General features: G+C 55.9%; 1 protein-coding gene across 4 annotated transcripts; it reads left to right on the forward strand.

Annotated features, from left to right (window-relative positions):
* Positions 1–7,483: 7,483 nt before the first annotated feature.
* Positions 7,484–15,963, forward strand: TRMT1 (tRNA methyltransferase 1). 4 transcript variants are annotated; one of them, XM_036422820.2, is made up of 18 exons: positions 7,484–7,591; positions 7,805–8,089; positions 8,175–8,230; positions 8,462–8,604; positions 8,784–8,971; positions 11,551–11,666; positions 11,742–11,854; positions 12,968–13,116; positions 13,247–13,333; positions 13,412–13,481; positions 13,566–13,700; positions 13,790–13,875; positions 14,161–14,269; positions 14,355–14,431; positions 15,075–15,104; positions 15,264–15,383; positions 15,470–15,599; positions 15,791–15,963. In XM_036422820.2, exons 2-18 carry the CDS (start codon positions 7,830–7,832, stop codon positions 15,938–15,940), a joined length of 2,019 nt encoding a protein of 672 aa, XP_036278713.1. In that variant the 5' UTR covers positions 7,484–7,591; positions 7,805–7,829; the 3' UTR covers positions 15,941–15,963. The 4 variants fall into 4 exon arrangements, with proteins under 4 accessions (XP_036278713.1, XP_036278711.1, XP_036278714.1 ...); XM_036422818.2 differs by having other exon boundaries at positions 7,492–7,595; positions 7,746–8,089; XM_045576074.1 differs by having other exon boundaries at positions 7,565–7,581.
* The last annotated feature ends 1,121 nt before the right edge of the window (positions 15,964–17,084 follow it).

A 17,084-nucleotide genomic window follows, 5' to 3' on the forward strand; every position in this document is an offset into this window, starting at 1 on the left:
AAACCAGTTTTCACCATCTGAGTCCAGAGTAACACCACTAGGACCCCTACAATGCATTTTGGGGCCCTACCTGCTTTTGAGCCTTCTAGCAGGCTGTCCCAAATGGCCACAGCTCTTCATACCCTCCCAGTCACCAATCTCAAATTTCTAAAGACAGACACTGTTCCAAACCCAATTCCTTCGGTAGCTTTTCCGTTTGGTTTTTCTTCCTTGACACTTCCCACCATCTAGCAAATGTATTCTTGGTTTTGTGTCCGCCCCACTGGGGCAGGGCCGTAGGCCTGTTTCCGGCTTCTTTGTCCTCTGCCCCCAGAACCTGCTGGGCACACAGTGGGTGTTCAATCGTTGTTTGAGGAACAAATGGGATAAATTATTCCCATTAATTCCGACCTGGTTCCCCTTTCCGGGTTCACAATGAGACTAATAGGAGTGGGGCTTGAAAGGAGTCTCTGAGGCTGGGCGCAATGTAACTGAATGTGAACAACTGCTCACACTGCTGCCGGATGAAAACCGATTCGGGTCAGCCTGGGCTGCACTGGGCTTCAAATGGAGCCACTTGTGTGGCTGGTGACTCTCAGGGGTGTGACTTGCCGCCTCTTTTGGAAGGGAGCTGTCTTCTAGGACTGATCTGTGCTTTACCAGGGAAGCTCTAGTCGCCCACTAACACGTGGGCGACTCAATTAAGGGAAATCAACTCCCAGTGTAAGAAGGAACTAAGGCTCCTGAAAAGCCCCATAATCCTTTACCCAGCTCAGCAGGAGGCGGCCAGACCCAGCCATAGCCAGGGGTGAACCCAGAGCCATTGGGACCAAATTAGCTCAGCAAACGTTTGTTAGGGAGGCACAACATGCTATCTAACTGTACAGATCCTACTGTTTGGCATCTGTATTTGTTAATGTGCATTCAGAGCACATTTAACTCACTTCTCTTTCCCTGAAAAGCAGCCACTAAATCCATGGTGGGGATAGGATTTGCAATAGTAGCTGGCATTCACATTTGTCCCTACTGTGCACCAGTACCCAGAGAGGGCTCAGAGCTGGTGCTACAATTATTCCTCTCGCTCATTCTAGGGGGAGGAAATAAATCTTTCTGTCATTTAAAGATTAGATCAGGAGCCAGAATCACACCGAGGCAGTCTTACTGCTGTCTGAGAATCAGAGGCTTCTTGACTCCGGCCGGCTCGGCTCATCCTCTGCATGGGCCTGTTGTTCCCCACAGCAGGCAGCTGTGACTAGACTGATTTCAGGGATAGGAAAACTGGGGCTCAGAGAAGCCAGAGTGGGGGAAGGGAAGCAAGGACAAGCCAAGGCCAGAGCCAGGCTCTTTATCCTCCCTCGCAGGACATGTCCTCTGCAGAAATGGAATCCTCTGCCCATCTGGGGACCCCCCATCTGGGGTCTCAGGTGCCCTCTGAGGACCAGGTGGGACACTGCTCTTTCTGTTTCCCCAGCTCTTTTCTCCACTCTTCCTTCTTTTACCGCCAACTCCAGGATCAGCAGTCTAGCCTGCAGCCTCTCCAACTTCCCACTTTCTCCTGGCGGTCCTGGGCAATCTAGCCTCTGCCTGCAGCAGCCCAGCTCCCCTTGCACTCTGACCACAAGCCTTCCTTTCCGAGCTCCAGCCTGCTCCCAGGGTACAGTCACACCCAAAGCACAGAAGAGCCAGGCAAAAGCCCCGAGGTGTTATTGCTCCAACACAAAGGAGGCTGGTGGGGCCGAGGGCGGGTGGTTACTGGGATGGGGCTTATTGAAATGCACTTGGACACCACACAGGGTTTGGCAGGGCCTAAGAATGGAGTCTTATTATTATTTTACTAGGCTCAAATATCCCTCACAAAGCTTCCTGCTTAGCATTACACTTCCCTTTCTCTTCACTTCCAGGAACATTTATCTGTCTTAGTGCTAGCCCCAACATCAGTTTTCCCAACTTTAAAAGGGGCCAATAGCTGCAGCAGCACCTTACAAGGCTGTTTCAAGAATTAAACCAACAAAATAACCACCATGCGGTCAGTGTCCAGTAACGCCAGCTGTTATTAGCTGTGTCCCCTTCTGTCCATCCACCTAGCCCTTACCAGATTATAAACTCCCTGACAGTAACAGAGTCATCTTATGCCTTTCACCATCTCCCAAACCTTACATGATTTCCTAACAGGCGGTACATACAGGGGCTCCCCTGGCGCCTTCACAGCATCACCTGATCACACACAGACGTAACTTCTCCCGTAACCCTCCCCAGTGGCCATAGCACTGCTGCTCTTGAGAACAGTTCCATGGAGAGGCTGCCCCATGCATTGTAAGAGGTGAGCAGCACCCTCGGCAACCACTAGAGGCTAGAAGCACTGCCAGACCAGCTGGACAACAAAAAATGTCATCAGATATTTCCCAAGTATCCCCTGAGGGGGCAGAATTGCCCCCGGTGGAGAACCACTGAGATACAGGTATGCCAGCCTGTCCCGCTTTATCAGATAAGGAAACAAAGGGTGCCGAGGTCAAGACTTTTGCCCAAGGGTTTCAAGGCCAAGCCCGGTGGTGCAGGGTTGTGCTAATTCTCTCCACTACAGTATGCTAGTTCATCCTAATCCGCCCTGTGCTTAAGTCATGACAGAGTCACGGTTCTCACAGAAGACCTGTGGGTCTCTGGGGACACTGAGGAGGCAGCAGGGGAGAAGGGACAATGACCACAACCAAGCACTGGACACAAGACAGACACCTGCCCAGTTCCACCTCATGGCCTCTGTGGTTTAAAGGGCAGGGTATGGGGGGGGGGGGGGGTAAAGAGGTGGGGTGGGGGTGGGGATGCCATTCTCAGGTGACCGGACCCGATCGGAGGCAGGAAGGTGGGTCTGCTTGCTCATGGTAGGCAGGAGCAAATTCAAAATGTGCACAAGTGCTCAGAGCAGCTGGGCACCCAGGTCAGGGATAACGAGGATGAGAGAGGACCCAACAGAGGCTCCTGGAAAGCCCCACATGCTTTACCCATCTCACCTCCATGCCTTCCAGACCGGGCAGCTTACCATTGTCTCAAACGAAGTAATCCCCACTTCAGCTGGCACGCCACCTTCTCCATCATGAGCTTTGGCAATGACACCGGTGCATTCCCAACCAGACCTCACCACACCAAACCCCAATCCTCCACGTTGACCCCAACAATGAGTCCAGCAAAGCCAATCAAAGCTCTCATCTTCCCACAGTCTTGCTCAAGAAGCTACTGGGGCTGCCCGACGCCTGGCCCAGGCCCTGGATGCAGGCCAAGGGGGTCTGGACTTGCATCAGGTATGACGGGGAGGCTGGGTGCTTCCTTTCTGTAAATGGGACTAAGGTCTATCTGTACATTAGGGTCACCCCTTCCTCCTTCCCTCATGAAGATATTCAGAGCACTTGGCAGGAGCCTGACGCATGCTTAATAAAGACACTCAAAGGGCTATCCGTCTGCCTAGAACATCTGTCCCTCCTTGCCCGAGCCCCCTACCCCCCACACTGATGATTTCTTATTATTCAAGGCTCAGATCTCCTGAGCCTTCCCTGACCATCCTCCTATCTAAAGCTCTTCGTACACACACCTTCACTCATTTCCCTTGTCTCACTAAGTTCACGAGTGTAGGGATAACAGAAATGCTCTTATTTGTTTGTTGGGTCACCTTCACTAGAATAAAAGTTGCCGAAAGAGGCTTTCGGATCTGTTACTCAGGGCTGCTCCCCTAGTCTTACACTTGCAGGGGGTTGGCATCCTAGTGAAATAAAACTGCCTCGTGGCCGCCTTTCACCACCCCCACCCGATGATGGCCGCCTCTGGTATCTAGGTCTGCACCCTTAGTCCTCACAGAAAAGCAGTCAGTCACTAAACGTGCCTGCTACGGCTCCAGGTGCAGCTCAAACCCACCAGCCTCTTCTCTGCCACCCACACACCAAGGCCAACGGAGACCAAGCTCTGCCCCTGTTCCAGCTGTGAGGCAAGGGAATCACCCGTCCTCAGTACCCGGCCCAACCAGGAGGGAAACGGCCTCTCTACGTGGGGCTGCTGGCCAGTCCCCACTCCTCCTAGAAGCAGGAGGCTAGCCACAAGAGGGAGAGGCCAGGACCCAACTAGACGGCAGTTCTAGGAGTGATGGGGATACTGGGGGAAGGGAAGGAATCATTAAACCCAGATCTGGCTGATTCGACCCAGCAGTCTGTAGCTTCTGCTTCAGGTGCTGGCTCCCAAAACAATGTTCTCAGGACACACCGGAAACAGCTTTGCAATTAGCGCCAAGAAAAGGAACAAAAGCTGGGGTGGTCTGCCCCCGGGCCAAGGTGGGAAAAAGACAAACCAGGAAAGCAAAGCCAAATTCAGCTCTACAGCCCAGCCCCATCCTCATAACTGCCTGCCCACCGAGCGCCCCCCACCCCAGTCCACAACTCCATCACCTCTACCCTCCTGGCTCCCTCATGGGGCATGGGGGATGAGAAAGACGTGGTGTCTGAGAAAGCTTTCATTTTCCCAACCCCCTGGGACACCATGAAAACGGTGCGAAAGGGTATTGACCCATCCCCTGTGATGGCAAGAGGAAAGAGAATGTTTGAGGAGGAATCTGGAAGATTGGGGAGCTCCTCCAGCCATGACCCTCAAAGGCCAGCTTAGGGGATTATGGGTTTGGGCTCTGTTCCATGTGACCTGGGATAAGCCACCCCACGGCCTAAGCTGACCTGATGGTGGTGAGCAATTAAGGAGCTCGCCCAACCAGCACGGGCCTGGTCCGGACATCACCCTTAGCAGAGCCCCTGGGTCATAACCCCAAGGGCCTGGGCTAGGGTGCCTGATTTGATGCCCTCTTGGTGACGTGACCTGCCCATCACCCCATCATGAACCTCTAAGGCACAATGAACAAAACTTTATACACTCACCTACCCAGCTCACCTTCAGGGAGCTGGTGCCTGGGAAGCCACCGTGTAAGATGGTGGATGAGGGCCCATTCCTCTAGGTGTGAGCCTCGAGGCTCCCGTGGGGAAAGATTAGGAGGGGGAAGATTCTAGGGGACCTTAGACACTCAGGTAAGGGCAGCTAGGCTGTCTCTCTGCAGGTATATGGGGTGGGGGTGTGCAAGGGCCACCCCCATGGTAAACAAGATGCCCGAGCTAGGTGTTCCCAAGCTGCCCACACAAACACCCACCTGGCGGGCTAGCACCTTGGAGCAGCCGGCGGAGGCTTGCCCAAAGGGTAGGTCGGGGACCCAGAGCCTGATGGGAATGAAGTGGGGGGGGAGAGCACCCCCTCTCCTCCCACCCCCCGCTTTGGAGAGGGGGTACATCGTGGCACGTGCCTTTCGACCCACACCGGTGTCTCGGTCCTGCCTCCACATCCCCATGAGCCAGAGGCTCCGCCTCTCCCCCCACTCCCCGAACTCCTTACAATAGTCCCACAACTTACCTGCTCTCCCTGGGATCGGGCCTTTCCCCTTCAACATCTTCCCAGCCCTCTCACCTCACCTCAGGTGACTCCCGCCAGCACCTCCGGGATCTCCTATCCGCCCCGCTCCCCCCCAACCCCCATCCCGCACTGACTCCGCCCACGCCCACCAGGCCCCACTTCCTGGGCTCCTCCGGCCGCCCCCGAGCCTGTAACCTGACCCGCCCACCCCTCCGGCCACGGTACCTGCGAGCCGGCCCCGCCCCGACCCCCTCCGGGCCATTTCCCTCCGGCCGCCCGCCCGCCCGCCCCTCCTCCCGCACTCGCCGGCCCCGAGCCCGGCTCCTTCTTCCCCTCCCCCTCCGAGCTCCCCGGAGCCTCCTCACTCTATCCCTGGGGCCCTCCAACTTCCCAGCCCCCTTTCCCCTCCCCGCCCCTCCGCACCTGCCCGGCCCGGCCCCGCTCCCATCCCCCGCCGGGAAGGAGGGAGGAGGTCTGGGCCCCATCCCGCCGTCCCCCCCCCGCAAGCCCCGCGGCCCGGCCCGGGGCCGGACACTCCAGGCCGCTGGCGGGGCCAGGTCACCCCGCACTCGCCGGCCCCACCGTACGTGCGGGCTGCGGGCCTGGTTCCTCCTCCCTCCCGGGAGGCCGCCCCAGGCCCTCCCCCTTCAGCCCGCGGCCGGACCTCGGATGCCCTCAGGCCGCCCCGGCGAGCGGAGGCCGGAGCCGGTCGCCTCACCTGCGCGGTGGCCGCGCTCCGGGCGCTCCTGGCAGGCTCCGCAGCGGCAGCTGGGGCCGGACCTGGGCCCGGGGCGCACCCCCCTGCGCCGGGGCCTCGGCCTCCGCCTCCGCGGCCTCCGCGGCCTCCGCCTCAGCAGCAGCGGCAGCCGCGGCGGCCATTCATTGTGGGCCAGGCCGCCCCAGCCGAGCGCCGAGCCAGCGCAAGCCCCGCGCCGCCGCCGCCACCGCCGCAGCCGGGCTGGGGAGGAGCGCCGCGGCCCCGCCCCCGCGGCCCCGCCCCCCAGGCGAGGCCAGCCGAGCGCCGAGGGCGCCCCTCGCGTCTCCGCCTCCGACCTCAGCCCCGCAGAGTCGCCTGCAGTGCCTCGGCTCTGTGTCAGAGTTCGAATCCCGACCCTGCCACCTTCTAGTCCTGGCGACCTGAAGCAAGTCTCCCTGCTTTTCAGAACTGCAATTGTGTCAGGCACTGTTGTAGGGTATTTATGTGAATGATCTCATTCCAATTTTAGTATATACTACTGTAGTATGCTGCTGAAGAGAGCGCAAGTGAATGATCTCGTTTAAACGTCACAGTAACATTTTTACGTAGGAATTATTTTACACACACACATACACACACACTCACTTTATGTTATATTATAGATAGAAAAGGGAGGCACAGAGAAATGAAGAAAATTGCTAAAGGAAGTGATGGCAGGTGTTAGGATTCAAACACAGGGTCAAGAAGCCACAATAAAAACACGCTATGGTCAAATTACGTGATAAGCATTTTACCTGCACTAACTTGTTTCATTCTCATCACAAACCAAAAATGAGCCTTAAAAAAATTCTGCCCATTTTGCAACTGGGGAAACTGAAGCACAGAGAGGGGTTAAGAACAGGCAGCAAAGTGAGCTGGGGCCTGGGCACCCTTGTCCTCCTTTCCTATTGAGGATTCCGTGAAAGAGACTTCTTTGCATACTTCCGGGCTGTTGTCTTTTAATCTTTGCTCTGTCATGGAAGCTTGGACTCTTATTTAACATGTAAGGAAAATGAGGTCCAGAGAGTTTAAGTTAAGAGCATGTGGTAGGGCTAGGATTCAAACTCAGTAAATCTGATTTCAAAGCCTGAGTTACTCCTGCAGGATGCCCCGAAGTAATGTGTTTATGGCACACCCAGCATCTAGGAGACGATCTATAGGTGTCGGGTTTCTTCGCTTACCACCCTTTTCCTGAGCCTCAACTTCTAGTGGGCTGGTGAGGTGTGGCCTTACTTAATTACATGAGAACCACTGTGATCCAGGCCGCGGATATCACACGTTCTGCGTTTCCCGTGGTGCATTTTGTCCCCGGCCGGCCACTGTAGGTAGCATCACTGATTGGCTAAACTCTACCACATGACCCGCCCCCAACGGTGCCAACATGGCGGCACCCAGGTCTTAATCCGGAAAATGTGACCAAGACTAACTCGGTTCTGCGTTCCGTGAGAGCGGGTGTGGGGAGCCTGGGCCGCGAGGGGAGGGATCGGGTGCAAGGGCGGGCCCACTTAAGGGCTTCAGGCTTCGCCGGGGCGGATCTTCAGAAGATAGGGGATGGCATTGCCTTACGGAGGCCTCAGGGTCTCCTGAGCCGCTGTTTTACAGGCGGGTAGGCCACCCGGCCCAGAAAAAGAGCTCTCTCATCCTCTCCGTGCCCTCCTGATGCAGGCTTGGCGGGCACAGGCCACTGCCGATGTCCCATACGAGGATCGTTCTGCGGCAAACCCTGAATCTCCGCTCCGCCGGCGGTCTCTGCAGGGCTCGGTTTATGGAGGGGCAGCCCCTAGGGCCGGCAACTCCACCTGCAATGGAGAATGGCACTGTGCCCTGCGGCGAAAAATGCCCACCTGAAACTCAGGAGACGACGGTCACCGAGGGGTCCGCCAAGATCGCCTTCCCCAGCGCCAACGAAGTCTTCTACAACCCAGTGCAGGAGTTCAACCGGGATCTGACGTGAGCAGGGTTCCGGGGTCAGCTTGGCAGAGGGCAACGGGTCTGTGTAGTGAGGGGGTGTGGACCAAGCCTTCGTCTCTCGCAGATGTGCTGTGATCACTGAGTTTGCTCGCATTCATCTTGGGGCCAAAGGAATCCAGAGTAAGTGGCGGTCCAATCCCCTGGCGGGTGGTGGTCACACAGAGGACTCCCCCTCTTCCCTAAGGTCTGGAAAGATCCAACCACATAGCAGGCCCTGGGCTCTGCTCCTTCAGCCTTTTCCTGGGGACTTTGGGGAAGATTTCCTTTCATGAATCTTCTGTATTTTGAAGAGTAGAGGTTTCTCAAAGAGAGCCTGGATAGTCCCTGACTTGTGTTTCTGGGCGGCTGCAGTCAAAGTGCCAGGTGAAAAGGAGGTGCAAAAGGTGGTGGTGGACTTGTCGGAGCAAGAGGAGGACAAGGCTGTATTGAAAGAGGGGGCAGACCCGGCCCCTGGAAGCCAGCCTCGAACGGCCACTGTGGGGGAGATCTGTGAGGTGAGGCCTGGGCATAAAATAGGTGACAACCCCGGAGTCCAGTGGGTGATGGAGAAAGGAAGGCTCCTGCAAGGGGAGAGCTGTAGGAAGATGTGTGTGTGTGTTGGGGGCGGGGGGGGGAGGCCTCAGCAGAGAATGGAGATATTGATGTGAGGGGCGCTCCCTGCTTACTCCAACAGGAAGGCCTGCAAGTGCTGGAGGGCCTGGCAGCCTCGGGTCTTCGTTCCATTCGCTTTGCCCGAGAGGTGCCTGGGCTCCGATCCGTGATTGCCAACGATGCCTCTGCCCGAGCTGTGGATCTCATCCGCCATAATGTGCAGCTCAACCAAGTGGCCCACCTGGTACAGCCCAGCCAGGCAGATGCCCGGTAGGTCTGGGCCGCAGAGCCAGGCAGCTGGAAGGTGCCTTCTATAGCCAGGCTGCCTGGGGTCAAATCCTAGCTGTGTCATAATCTTTTTTTTTTTTTTTTAAATAATATATTTTATTGATTTTTTTACAGAGAGGAAGGGAGAGGGATAGAGAGTCAGAAACATCGGTGAGAGAGAGACATGGATCAGCTGCCTCCTGCACACCCCCTACTGGGGATGTGCCCACAACCAAGGTACATGACCTTGACCGGAATCGAACCTGGGACCTTTCAGTTCACAGGCCAATGCTCTATCCACTGAGCCAAACCGGTTAGGGCGTGTGTCATAATCTGGCTCTCTGATCTTGGAAGAGTGCCTTAGTCTCTCTGAGCCTGTTTCCTTGTGTATAAAGTGATAGTTTTACATACAGGGGTTGCTATACTGATTAAATGAGAGGTAATACTTGTATAGCTCATGCTCGGTGCCAGAAATTAGTACACATGATGGTTTCCATTTTAAACTTCTACTTTTATTCATTCAAATGAACCAGCTTATATCCACTGTCCAATATATGCCAGACACTGTTTGCACTGCAGGGAATGCATCAGTAAACACTACAGCAAAATCCCTGACCTTGTGGAATTCACATTCAAATGAAGGGGTCAGCAAACTAGTCTGTGAAGCCCCATAGTCTGGGTTTTTATGGCCTGTGATGTAAGAATGTTTTGTTTTTTTAATCCTCACCTGAGGATATTGTCTCCTCGAATTGATTTTAAGAGAGAGTGGAAGGGAGGGGGAGAGACACAGGGAAACATCGATGTGAGAGACACATCAACTGGTTGCCTCCTGTGCCTGCAACCAGATTATATGCCCTGGATCAGAATCGAACCCCAGACCCTTCACTCCTCTGGCTGATGCTCTAACCCACATGTGTCAAACACAAAGCCCCGCGGGCCAAATCCGTCCCGCCAGGCCTTGCAATGTGGCCCGCACCGCGCTGTTATCACTGCACTCCACTGCGTTTCCATCACAATGACAGTTTATGACTGTTCAGTAAACCATTTGGCCCGCGATTTAGGCTGGATTTTAGATTTTGGCCCTTTCTCTGATTGAGTTCGACACCCCTAACCACTGGGCTAAGGATATGTTTTTATATTTTTAAAGGTTAAAAAAAAAAGTATGCAAGTGACTGTATGTGGCCTATGAAACCTAAAATATTTACTGTCTAACCTTTAAAGTTAATAAATAAAATATTTGCTTTCCTGACCATAGTAAAATTTAATGGGAAACAGAGAAGATAACAACTAATTGTAACAAATAAGTAAATTACAGAGTAAAGTAGAGGTGAGAAGTGCTCTGGAAAATAATTGAGGGGGTAGGGGATAGAGGAAGATGGTGGGGGGATTGCCATTCTGAAAAACGTGGTCAGGGTGGGCTGTGTTGAGAAGATAGCATTTGCTTTTCCTCATCGGCAAAGGGAACAACATAGGTCCGAATCCACGGAGTTGTTCTGGAAGGCACCTTTCACCCCCACTGGAAGATCATGTGGTTAAATGAGTTAATGTATCTAAATTGCCTGCAACAGTGTCAGGCATGTATGTGCTACGTTAGTACAGTAGGTCCCGGGATAATGTTGTTAAAATGTTGATGAGAAAAAGAAAAATCCTGGCTTGGGCTACTGTCTGTGTGGATTTGGCACATTCTATCCATGTCCGTGTGGCTTTTCTATGGTTTCCTCCTACAGCCTAAAATATTCAGGTGAGGCCGGGCTGGTGTGGCTCAGTGGTTGATCGTCATGAACCAATCAGGAGGTCAGGGCTCAATTCCTGGTCAGAGCACATGCCTGGGTTTCAGGCTTGATGGGGCCCTGCAGGAGGCAGCCAAACAGTGATTTCATCATTGATGTTTCTCTCCCTCTCTCAAGTCAATTTAAAAAATAAGTAAATTATGTGTGTGTGTGTGTGTGTGTGTGCAAATGAGGTAAACTGGCATGCCTGCATTGCCCGGTCTGAGTGAGTGTGCGTGGGCGTGAGTGGCCCTGCAGTGGAAGGGTGTCCTGTCCAGGGTGGGTCCCCTGAGCTGCCTGGATAGACTCCAGCCATCTATGACCTTGGACTGGAATACCTGGGTGGGAAATAATGATCGGACTTGTTTTTATTAATTTTTCTTAAATGTATGTTCAGCTCACATTTACTTCATTGTTTAATATTAGAAGTGTTTTGAGTCTTTATTTAGAATTTGAGCAATGTTTTTGTGACTAGAAATGCTGTAGGAATTTAACTCTTGTTTGGATCACCGAGTCTGTGAAAGAATTGGTTTCGTTACATGTTTTTCTGTTTAAAGTCACAGTTTTAATAACCGTGATGATGTTAAGTGAGGACTTACTGTATTGGCTGTTGTCATGCCATTGTCAGATATGGGTAGACAGAGGCCTGAGGGGAGAAGCCATGAAGTTATTAGCAAATGGATGCCAGGATCTAAGCCCAGGCAGCTGGCCCGAGTCCCAGGTCCAAACTATCGCGCTGCATGACTGAACACGCGTAAGAAACAGAGAGGTCCCTGGCACAGGGCGCTGAGGAATTGGCCCTCTCGCTCCCAGGATGCTGATGTACCAGCACCAGCGGGTGTCGGATCGGTTTGATGTCATCGACCTGGACCCCTATGGCAGCCCTGCTGCCTTTCTGGACGCAGCTGTGCAGGCTGTGAGTGAAGGAGGTGAGGCCGTGCTGACCTGGGAGGACAGAGCAGGGCTCCGCGTGTTTGAAGATCCTCACCCTTTCCTTCTTGCAGGGCTGCTGTGCGTTACCTGCACGGACATGGCAGTGCTGGCAGGGAACAGCGGGGAGACATGCTACAGCAAGTACGGGGCCATGGCCCTCAAGAGCCGGGCCTGCCACGAGATGGTGAGGACCCTTCAGACCCCTCAGGCCTGTTCAGCTCCCTCCAGGCAGCTTATTGACGACAAGCACGCCTTTAACCAGCACAGTTCCCAGCAGCATGGGCTGCCAGTTGCGGTCATTTGGGGGGCAATGGCTTTGTCCAGGGTAGGAGCAATGATTACACCCTTCTTCTAGTAGTCTCTGTTTTAACAACTTTCCAAAATTGTCTCTTTAAGGCAATTTCTCGGGTCTTGGTTCAAGTCCTAACTTTGCTGGTAGCTTTGAGCAAGCGACTTCCCCTTTGTGGGCCTCAGTTTTGGCATTTGTGAAATGGGCATGCTGATGTGGCCTGGGTTGCTGTGGGAATTCAAGAAGGCGGGCAGGCTACGCCATTGCGCTGGGAGAGGCTGCGTCCTTGTTCCTTATGGGCCCTGCCATAGATCAGGCTGGGAGACGCTGCCTCTGTCCGGGTAGAGTGTCACGGCAGCTCCCTAGCATGGGGCGGTCCCCAGCCGAGCTATCGCACCCAGTGTCCCCACTTCCTGCCGACAAAGCCATGGTGGCCGGATTAAGATCTTTGTGGCCACATCACACCGCACAGGGCATGCTGAGGATGCTAATCAGAATAGATTCCACTGCCGAGACCGGTTTGGCTCAGTGGATGGAGCGTCGGCTTGGGGACTGGGGGGTCCCGGGTTCGATTCCGGTCGGGGGCATGTGCCTTGGTTGCGGGCATATCCCCTGTGGGGGGTGTGCAGGAGGCGGCTGGTCGATGACTCTCTCTCATCGATGTTTCTGGCTCTCTGTCCCTCTCTCTTCCTCTCTGTACAAAATCAATAAAATAAAATAAAAATAAAAAATCAATAAAATATATATTAAAAAAAAAAAGAGAATAGATTCCACTTACTGGGCCTGAATGTTCCTAAGTCACTGAGTGCTCCCAGCAGGGCCAGGGAGACAGAGACTGGTGCAGTGTCACAGGTGAGGGAACTGCGCGGTCGCCAAGGGCCACCAGTCAGGATCCTCAGGGCTGGTCTTGGAACCCACGGAACCTGCCTGGACCCGGTGCTGTGAACACCTTGTTCAGAGGCAGGGCTGATGGCAAAAGCCCACCCCCCGTCCCGTCCTCCCCCACAGGCCCTGAGGATCGTCCTCCACAGCCTGGACCTCCGTGCGAACTGCTACCAGCGCTTCGTGGTGCCCCTGCTCAGCATCAGCGCCGATTTCTATATCCGTGTTTTTGTTCGTGTCTTCACCGGCCAGGCCAAGGTCAAGGCTTCAGCCAGGTTAGCAGAGGTGGGGTAGGCACTGGAGCAGGCCACAGAGCCTTCCCCTGAGGAAATGAGGTCCTGTGGGGGGACCAAGTCACCCTGAGGGAAGAGCTGGGGTGTGGCAGCCAGCCCTGTTTCCCCACAGCAAGCAGGCGCTGGTGTACCAGTGTGTGGGCTGCGGAGCCTTCCACCTTCAGCGCCTTGGCAAAGCATCGGGGGCCCCTGGTGGCCGGTGAGCATCAGTGAGCCAGGAGGGAGGTGAGGGGCTGCAAGGGGTGTTGTTGCCCCCTAAACACCCCTCTCTGTGCAGGGTCAAGTTCTCTGCAGCCTGCGGTCCCCCTGTGGCCCCTGAGTGTGAGCACTGTGGGCAGCGGCACCAGGTGGGACGATGCCGGGTTTAGGCACGGGGCCTCAGGGGTCCTTGTGTCTCACTCCTTGTCCATCTGGCCCCTGTGTGTCTGCAGCTCGGTGGCCCCCTATGGGTGGAGCCCATCCATGACCTGGATTTTGTGGGCCGAGTCCTAGAGGCTGTGAGCACCAACCCCGGCCGATTCCATACCGCGGAGCGGATCCGAGGGGTCCTGAGTGTCGTCACCGAGGTAGGGGCTGGGCCAAAACGGGATGGGGCTGTCCCCTGTGCCCAGCTTCCTCCATCTGCCCCGTGCATATCCTGTTGTCCCCGTGGCAGGAGCTGCCGGACGTGCCGCTGTACTATACGCTGGACCAGCTGAGCAGCACCATCCACTGTAGCACACCCAGCCTCCTGCAGCTGCGGTGAGCGCTGGGTGCCCTGGGCAACTTGGGCTCCTTTTGGGCCAGAATCCCCCATAAAGTGGAGATCAAACTTCACTCGCGTCCAGGGAGCCTCATGCACAAGTACTCAGAGGCCAAGAGCCCGGGCCCAGGGGAGGGTCTGACTGTTACGGTCATTGGCATTGTACCAGCTGCATAGTCACCCCGAGACATGCAGCGGCCTCACAGCTACCCCATGACTCACACCCACACGTCAGCACTGGCTTTGGGATCTCGCTTGCCCCTCACAACCCCTCTTGGTCCCAGGTCAGCCCTCCTCCACGCTGGCTTCCGGGTCTCGCTCTCCCACGCCTGTAAGAATGCCGTGAAGACGGACGCCCCCACCTCAGCCCTCTGGGACATCATGCGCTGCTGGGTAAGAGCTGGCCTGACTAGAAAGGGATCAGAGGGCAGGGCATGGGCAGGCCTGGCATCCCCTGGCCCTGACCTTTGCCTCCCAGGAGAAGGAGTGCCCGGTGAAACGAGAGCGGCTGTCTGAGACCAGTCCGGCCTTCCGTATTCTCAGCGTGGAGCCCAGGTAGGGACCCCTCTGCCATGGGCATGGATGCTCATGTGCTTGTAGATGACACAGACACTTCTTTAACAGATCCATGTTCGTTCAAGTGAGATCCAGAATCTACCTACTCCCACCACTTCCGCTGCTTCTCCTCTGCCCCTCCCTAGTCTGGCCCAGCACTGCTCCCTGATCACGTAGACCAGGGTGGTCACCTCAGCTCTGGTTCCCCAGCTCCCACCCTCGGCCCTCACAGACGGTTCCCCCCACAGCAACCAGAGGGCGCCTGTGAGCACCTGAGTCAGATCATGTTCCCCCTCTGCTCAGGACCCTCCGTGGCTTCCACTCAGCAGAAACAAAGTTCCACTTGCAAGCCCTGCCCCATTTCCGTGTCCCTTTCCAGCCCTCATTGATCCTCCGCGGCCCCCTGGCTCACTCCACACTCACGCTCATGAGGCACAGCCCCGTCTCAGGGCCTTTGCACGGACTGTTTCCTCACCTCCTCCTGGTGTCCCTGACTCTGTCCTGTCCTGCATTGATCCCCTTCCCCAGTCTCCCCAGAACCTCTGCCCTGCTCTGTTCTTTTCAAAACTCGTATCTCATGCCCCAGCAAAACACAACTTGCTGATTTCTGAATATCCCGTTGCTTGTTTGTCTTGTACACTAGAGTGTCAGCTTTACCAGCAGCAGATTTCAGGCACACCGTAGGCAACAGTAAACGCTTATTAAACGAATGAGAGAGTCCTGACTCGGGTAGATGCCTTCCCAAGTCACCCAGGTGGGCAGGCCCTGGGGCAGTTAGGTGGTGCATGTCTGAGTGGCGGCTGCCCCTCAGCTGCACCGCCCCCTTCTCCAGGCTGCAGGCCAACTTCACCATCCGGGAGGATGCCAACCCCAGCTCCCGCCAGCGAGGACTCAAGCGCTTCCAGGCCAACCCCGAAGCCAATTGGGGCCCCCGGCCCCGTGCCCGGCCAGGGTGAGTGAGAGTGACGGCAGTGGGATTTGGCCAGGGCCTGGGTGCAGAGGCCTGATGGGGTCCCTGCTGCTCATCTCCCTGCCCAGGGGCAAGGCAGTGGGCGAAGCTATGGAGGACAGACGCAGATTGCTCCAGAACAAGAGAAAGGAACCAGCTGAGGACCTGGCCCAGCGGGCTGCCCGGCTTAAGACCTTTCCTTGCAAGAAGTTTAAGAAGGTGAGGCACCCACTACCTCCCAGTGCAGTGCACATGGGTCCCCCTGTGGCAGTAGGGCAAGGCTAAGGGGCAGGCAGGGATGGGAAAACGGGATGGGCAAGTGTATGCGAGGGAGCTTCCCATCCAGGAAAGAAACCCAACCGAGGCTGCTGGCTTCGTAACCATCATCATAACCATCATCTTCCCACCAGGGCACCTGTCAACGGGGGGACCAGTGCTGTTACTCCCACAGCCCTTTGACGGCCGAGGCCGCTGCTGAAGCTGCCCCCACTGACTGTGCACAGACCCCCAACCAGACGCCCCCTGGGTCTGGGGCCACCGCTGGTCCAGGTGTGGATTGAACCAATAAAGAGATTTCCCTTTGCCCTGTCACTTGTCTGAGTGCGGAAGCTGCTGGTGGTTTGTCTATCTGTCTGGCATGTGTGGGGCCTGTTCCTCTGTCCATCTGAGTTAACTCCCTGGGAGAGCTCTGCACCTAGACGTTGGTGTGTCCCTGCCTGACTGAGGGAGGTGGTGTCAGTGTTTCTGTCTGAGGCGTTCAGTGTGGGGAGCCGTCTGTTCGCCCGCAGTAATAAGCACTTGGACACCCGATTGCTGGCGCTTGCGGTTCCCAAGCGACCACGGGGTGGCAGCCGTGCGCTCATACCTACGGGCCTTTCCCCACACCCCCCTCCAGGGGCCATGGCGTGCTCCAGAACAGGCGCGTGCGCGCAAGCTGGTGCCACCGCGTTCCCACGTGGCCTCTCGCCGCCGGCCCTGGCTGCCTGGTTTCTCCGGCCCAGCTCCCCGCAGGGCCGCAGTGGCGGAAGCCAGACCGGAACCAGGCTCCTTGTGCATCCGCTCCAGACCAGGTGTTTCCTGCCCCGTGGCCCCTCGAGGGAGGGGGTGCACATAGAGGTACAGGGCAGGCTGCTGCATCCTCTCCACTAGGGCAGGCCTCGGCAACCTTAACAGGAGGCCTGGGACAGCCTCCACCCTGCCACACGGTAGCTGTGGGACCTGCAGGCACCCTTCACCTCGTCCATCTCAAAAGTTAAATGAACCTGCCGAAACCCGTTTGGCTCAGTGGATAGAGCGTCGGTCTGCGGACTGAAAGGTCCCAGGTTCGATTCCGGTCAAGGGCATGTACATTGGTTGCGGGCACATCCCCAGTAGGGGGTGTGCAGGAGGCAGCTGGTCGATGTTTATCTTCTCCCTTCCTCTCTGTAAAAAATAAAATATAATAAAATAAAAAAAGTTAAATGAACCTGATCCCAGAACTGGCCGGTGGGCACATTCGAGTTCACTGGGAGCTTAGAAGTGGACCCCTCTTCCCTGGGAAGGCGGGTGGTTGGTGGGATGGTTGGTGGTGGGGTCCTGGCGTCACCTGGTTCCTGGAAGGTGACAGCTGAGGGCCGGCCTGCGGGCTCATGCAGCCACCTAGACCGACACGGGGCAAAGCACAACTGACCCCAGAGAGGGTGTTGGGGATCAGGAACAGCCTTG

The sequence above is a fragment of the Pipistrellus kuhlii genome, unplaced genomic scaffold (genome assembly GCF_014108245.1).
Source record: "Pipistrellus kuhlii isolate mPipKuh1 unplaced genomic scaffold, mPipKuh1.p scaffold_m20_p_73, whole genome shotgun sequence".
Lineage (NCBI taxonomy): Eukaryota > Metazoa > Chordata > Mammalia > Chiroptera > Vespertilionidae > Pipistrellus > Pipistrellus kuhlii.

Coding starts and splice junctions, on each gene's coding strand:
- TRMT1 (XM_036422820.2), top strand. CDS start 7,830: ATGTCCCATACGAGGATCGTTCTGCGGCAAACCCTGAATCTCCGCTCC. Junction 8,972..11,550: donor CCCAGCCAGGCAGATGCCCG/GTAGGTCTGGGC, acceptor TCTCGCTCCCAG/GATGCTGATGTACCAGCACC. Junction 13,334..13,411: donor TCGGGGGCCCCTGGTGGCCG/GTGAGCATCAGT, acceptor CTCTCTGTGCAG/GGTCAAGTTCTCTGCAGCCT.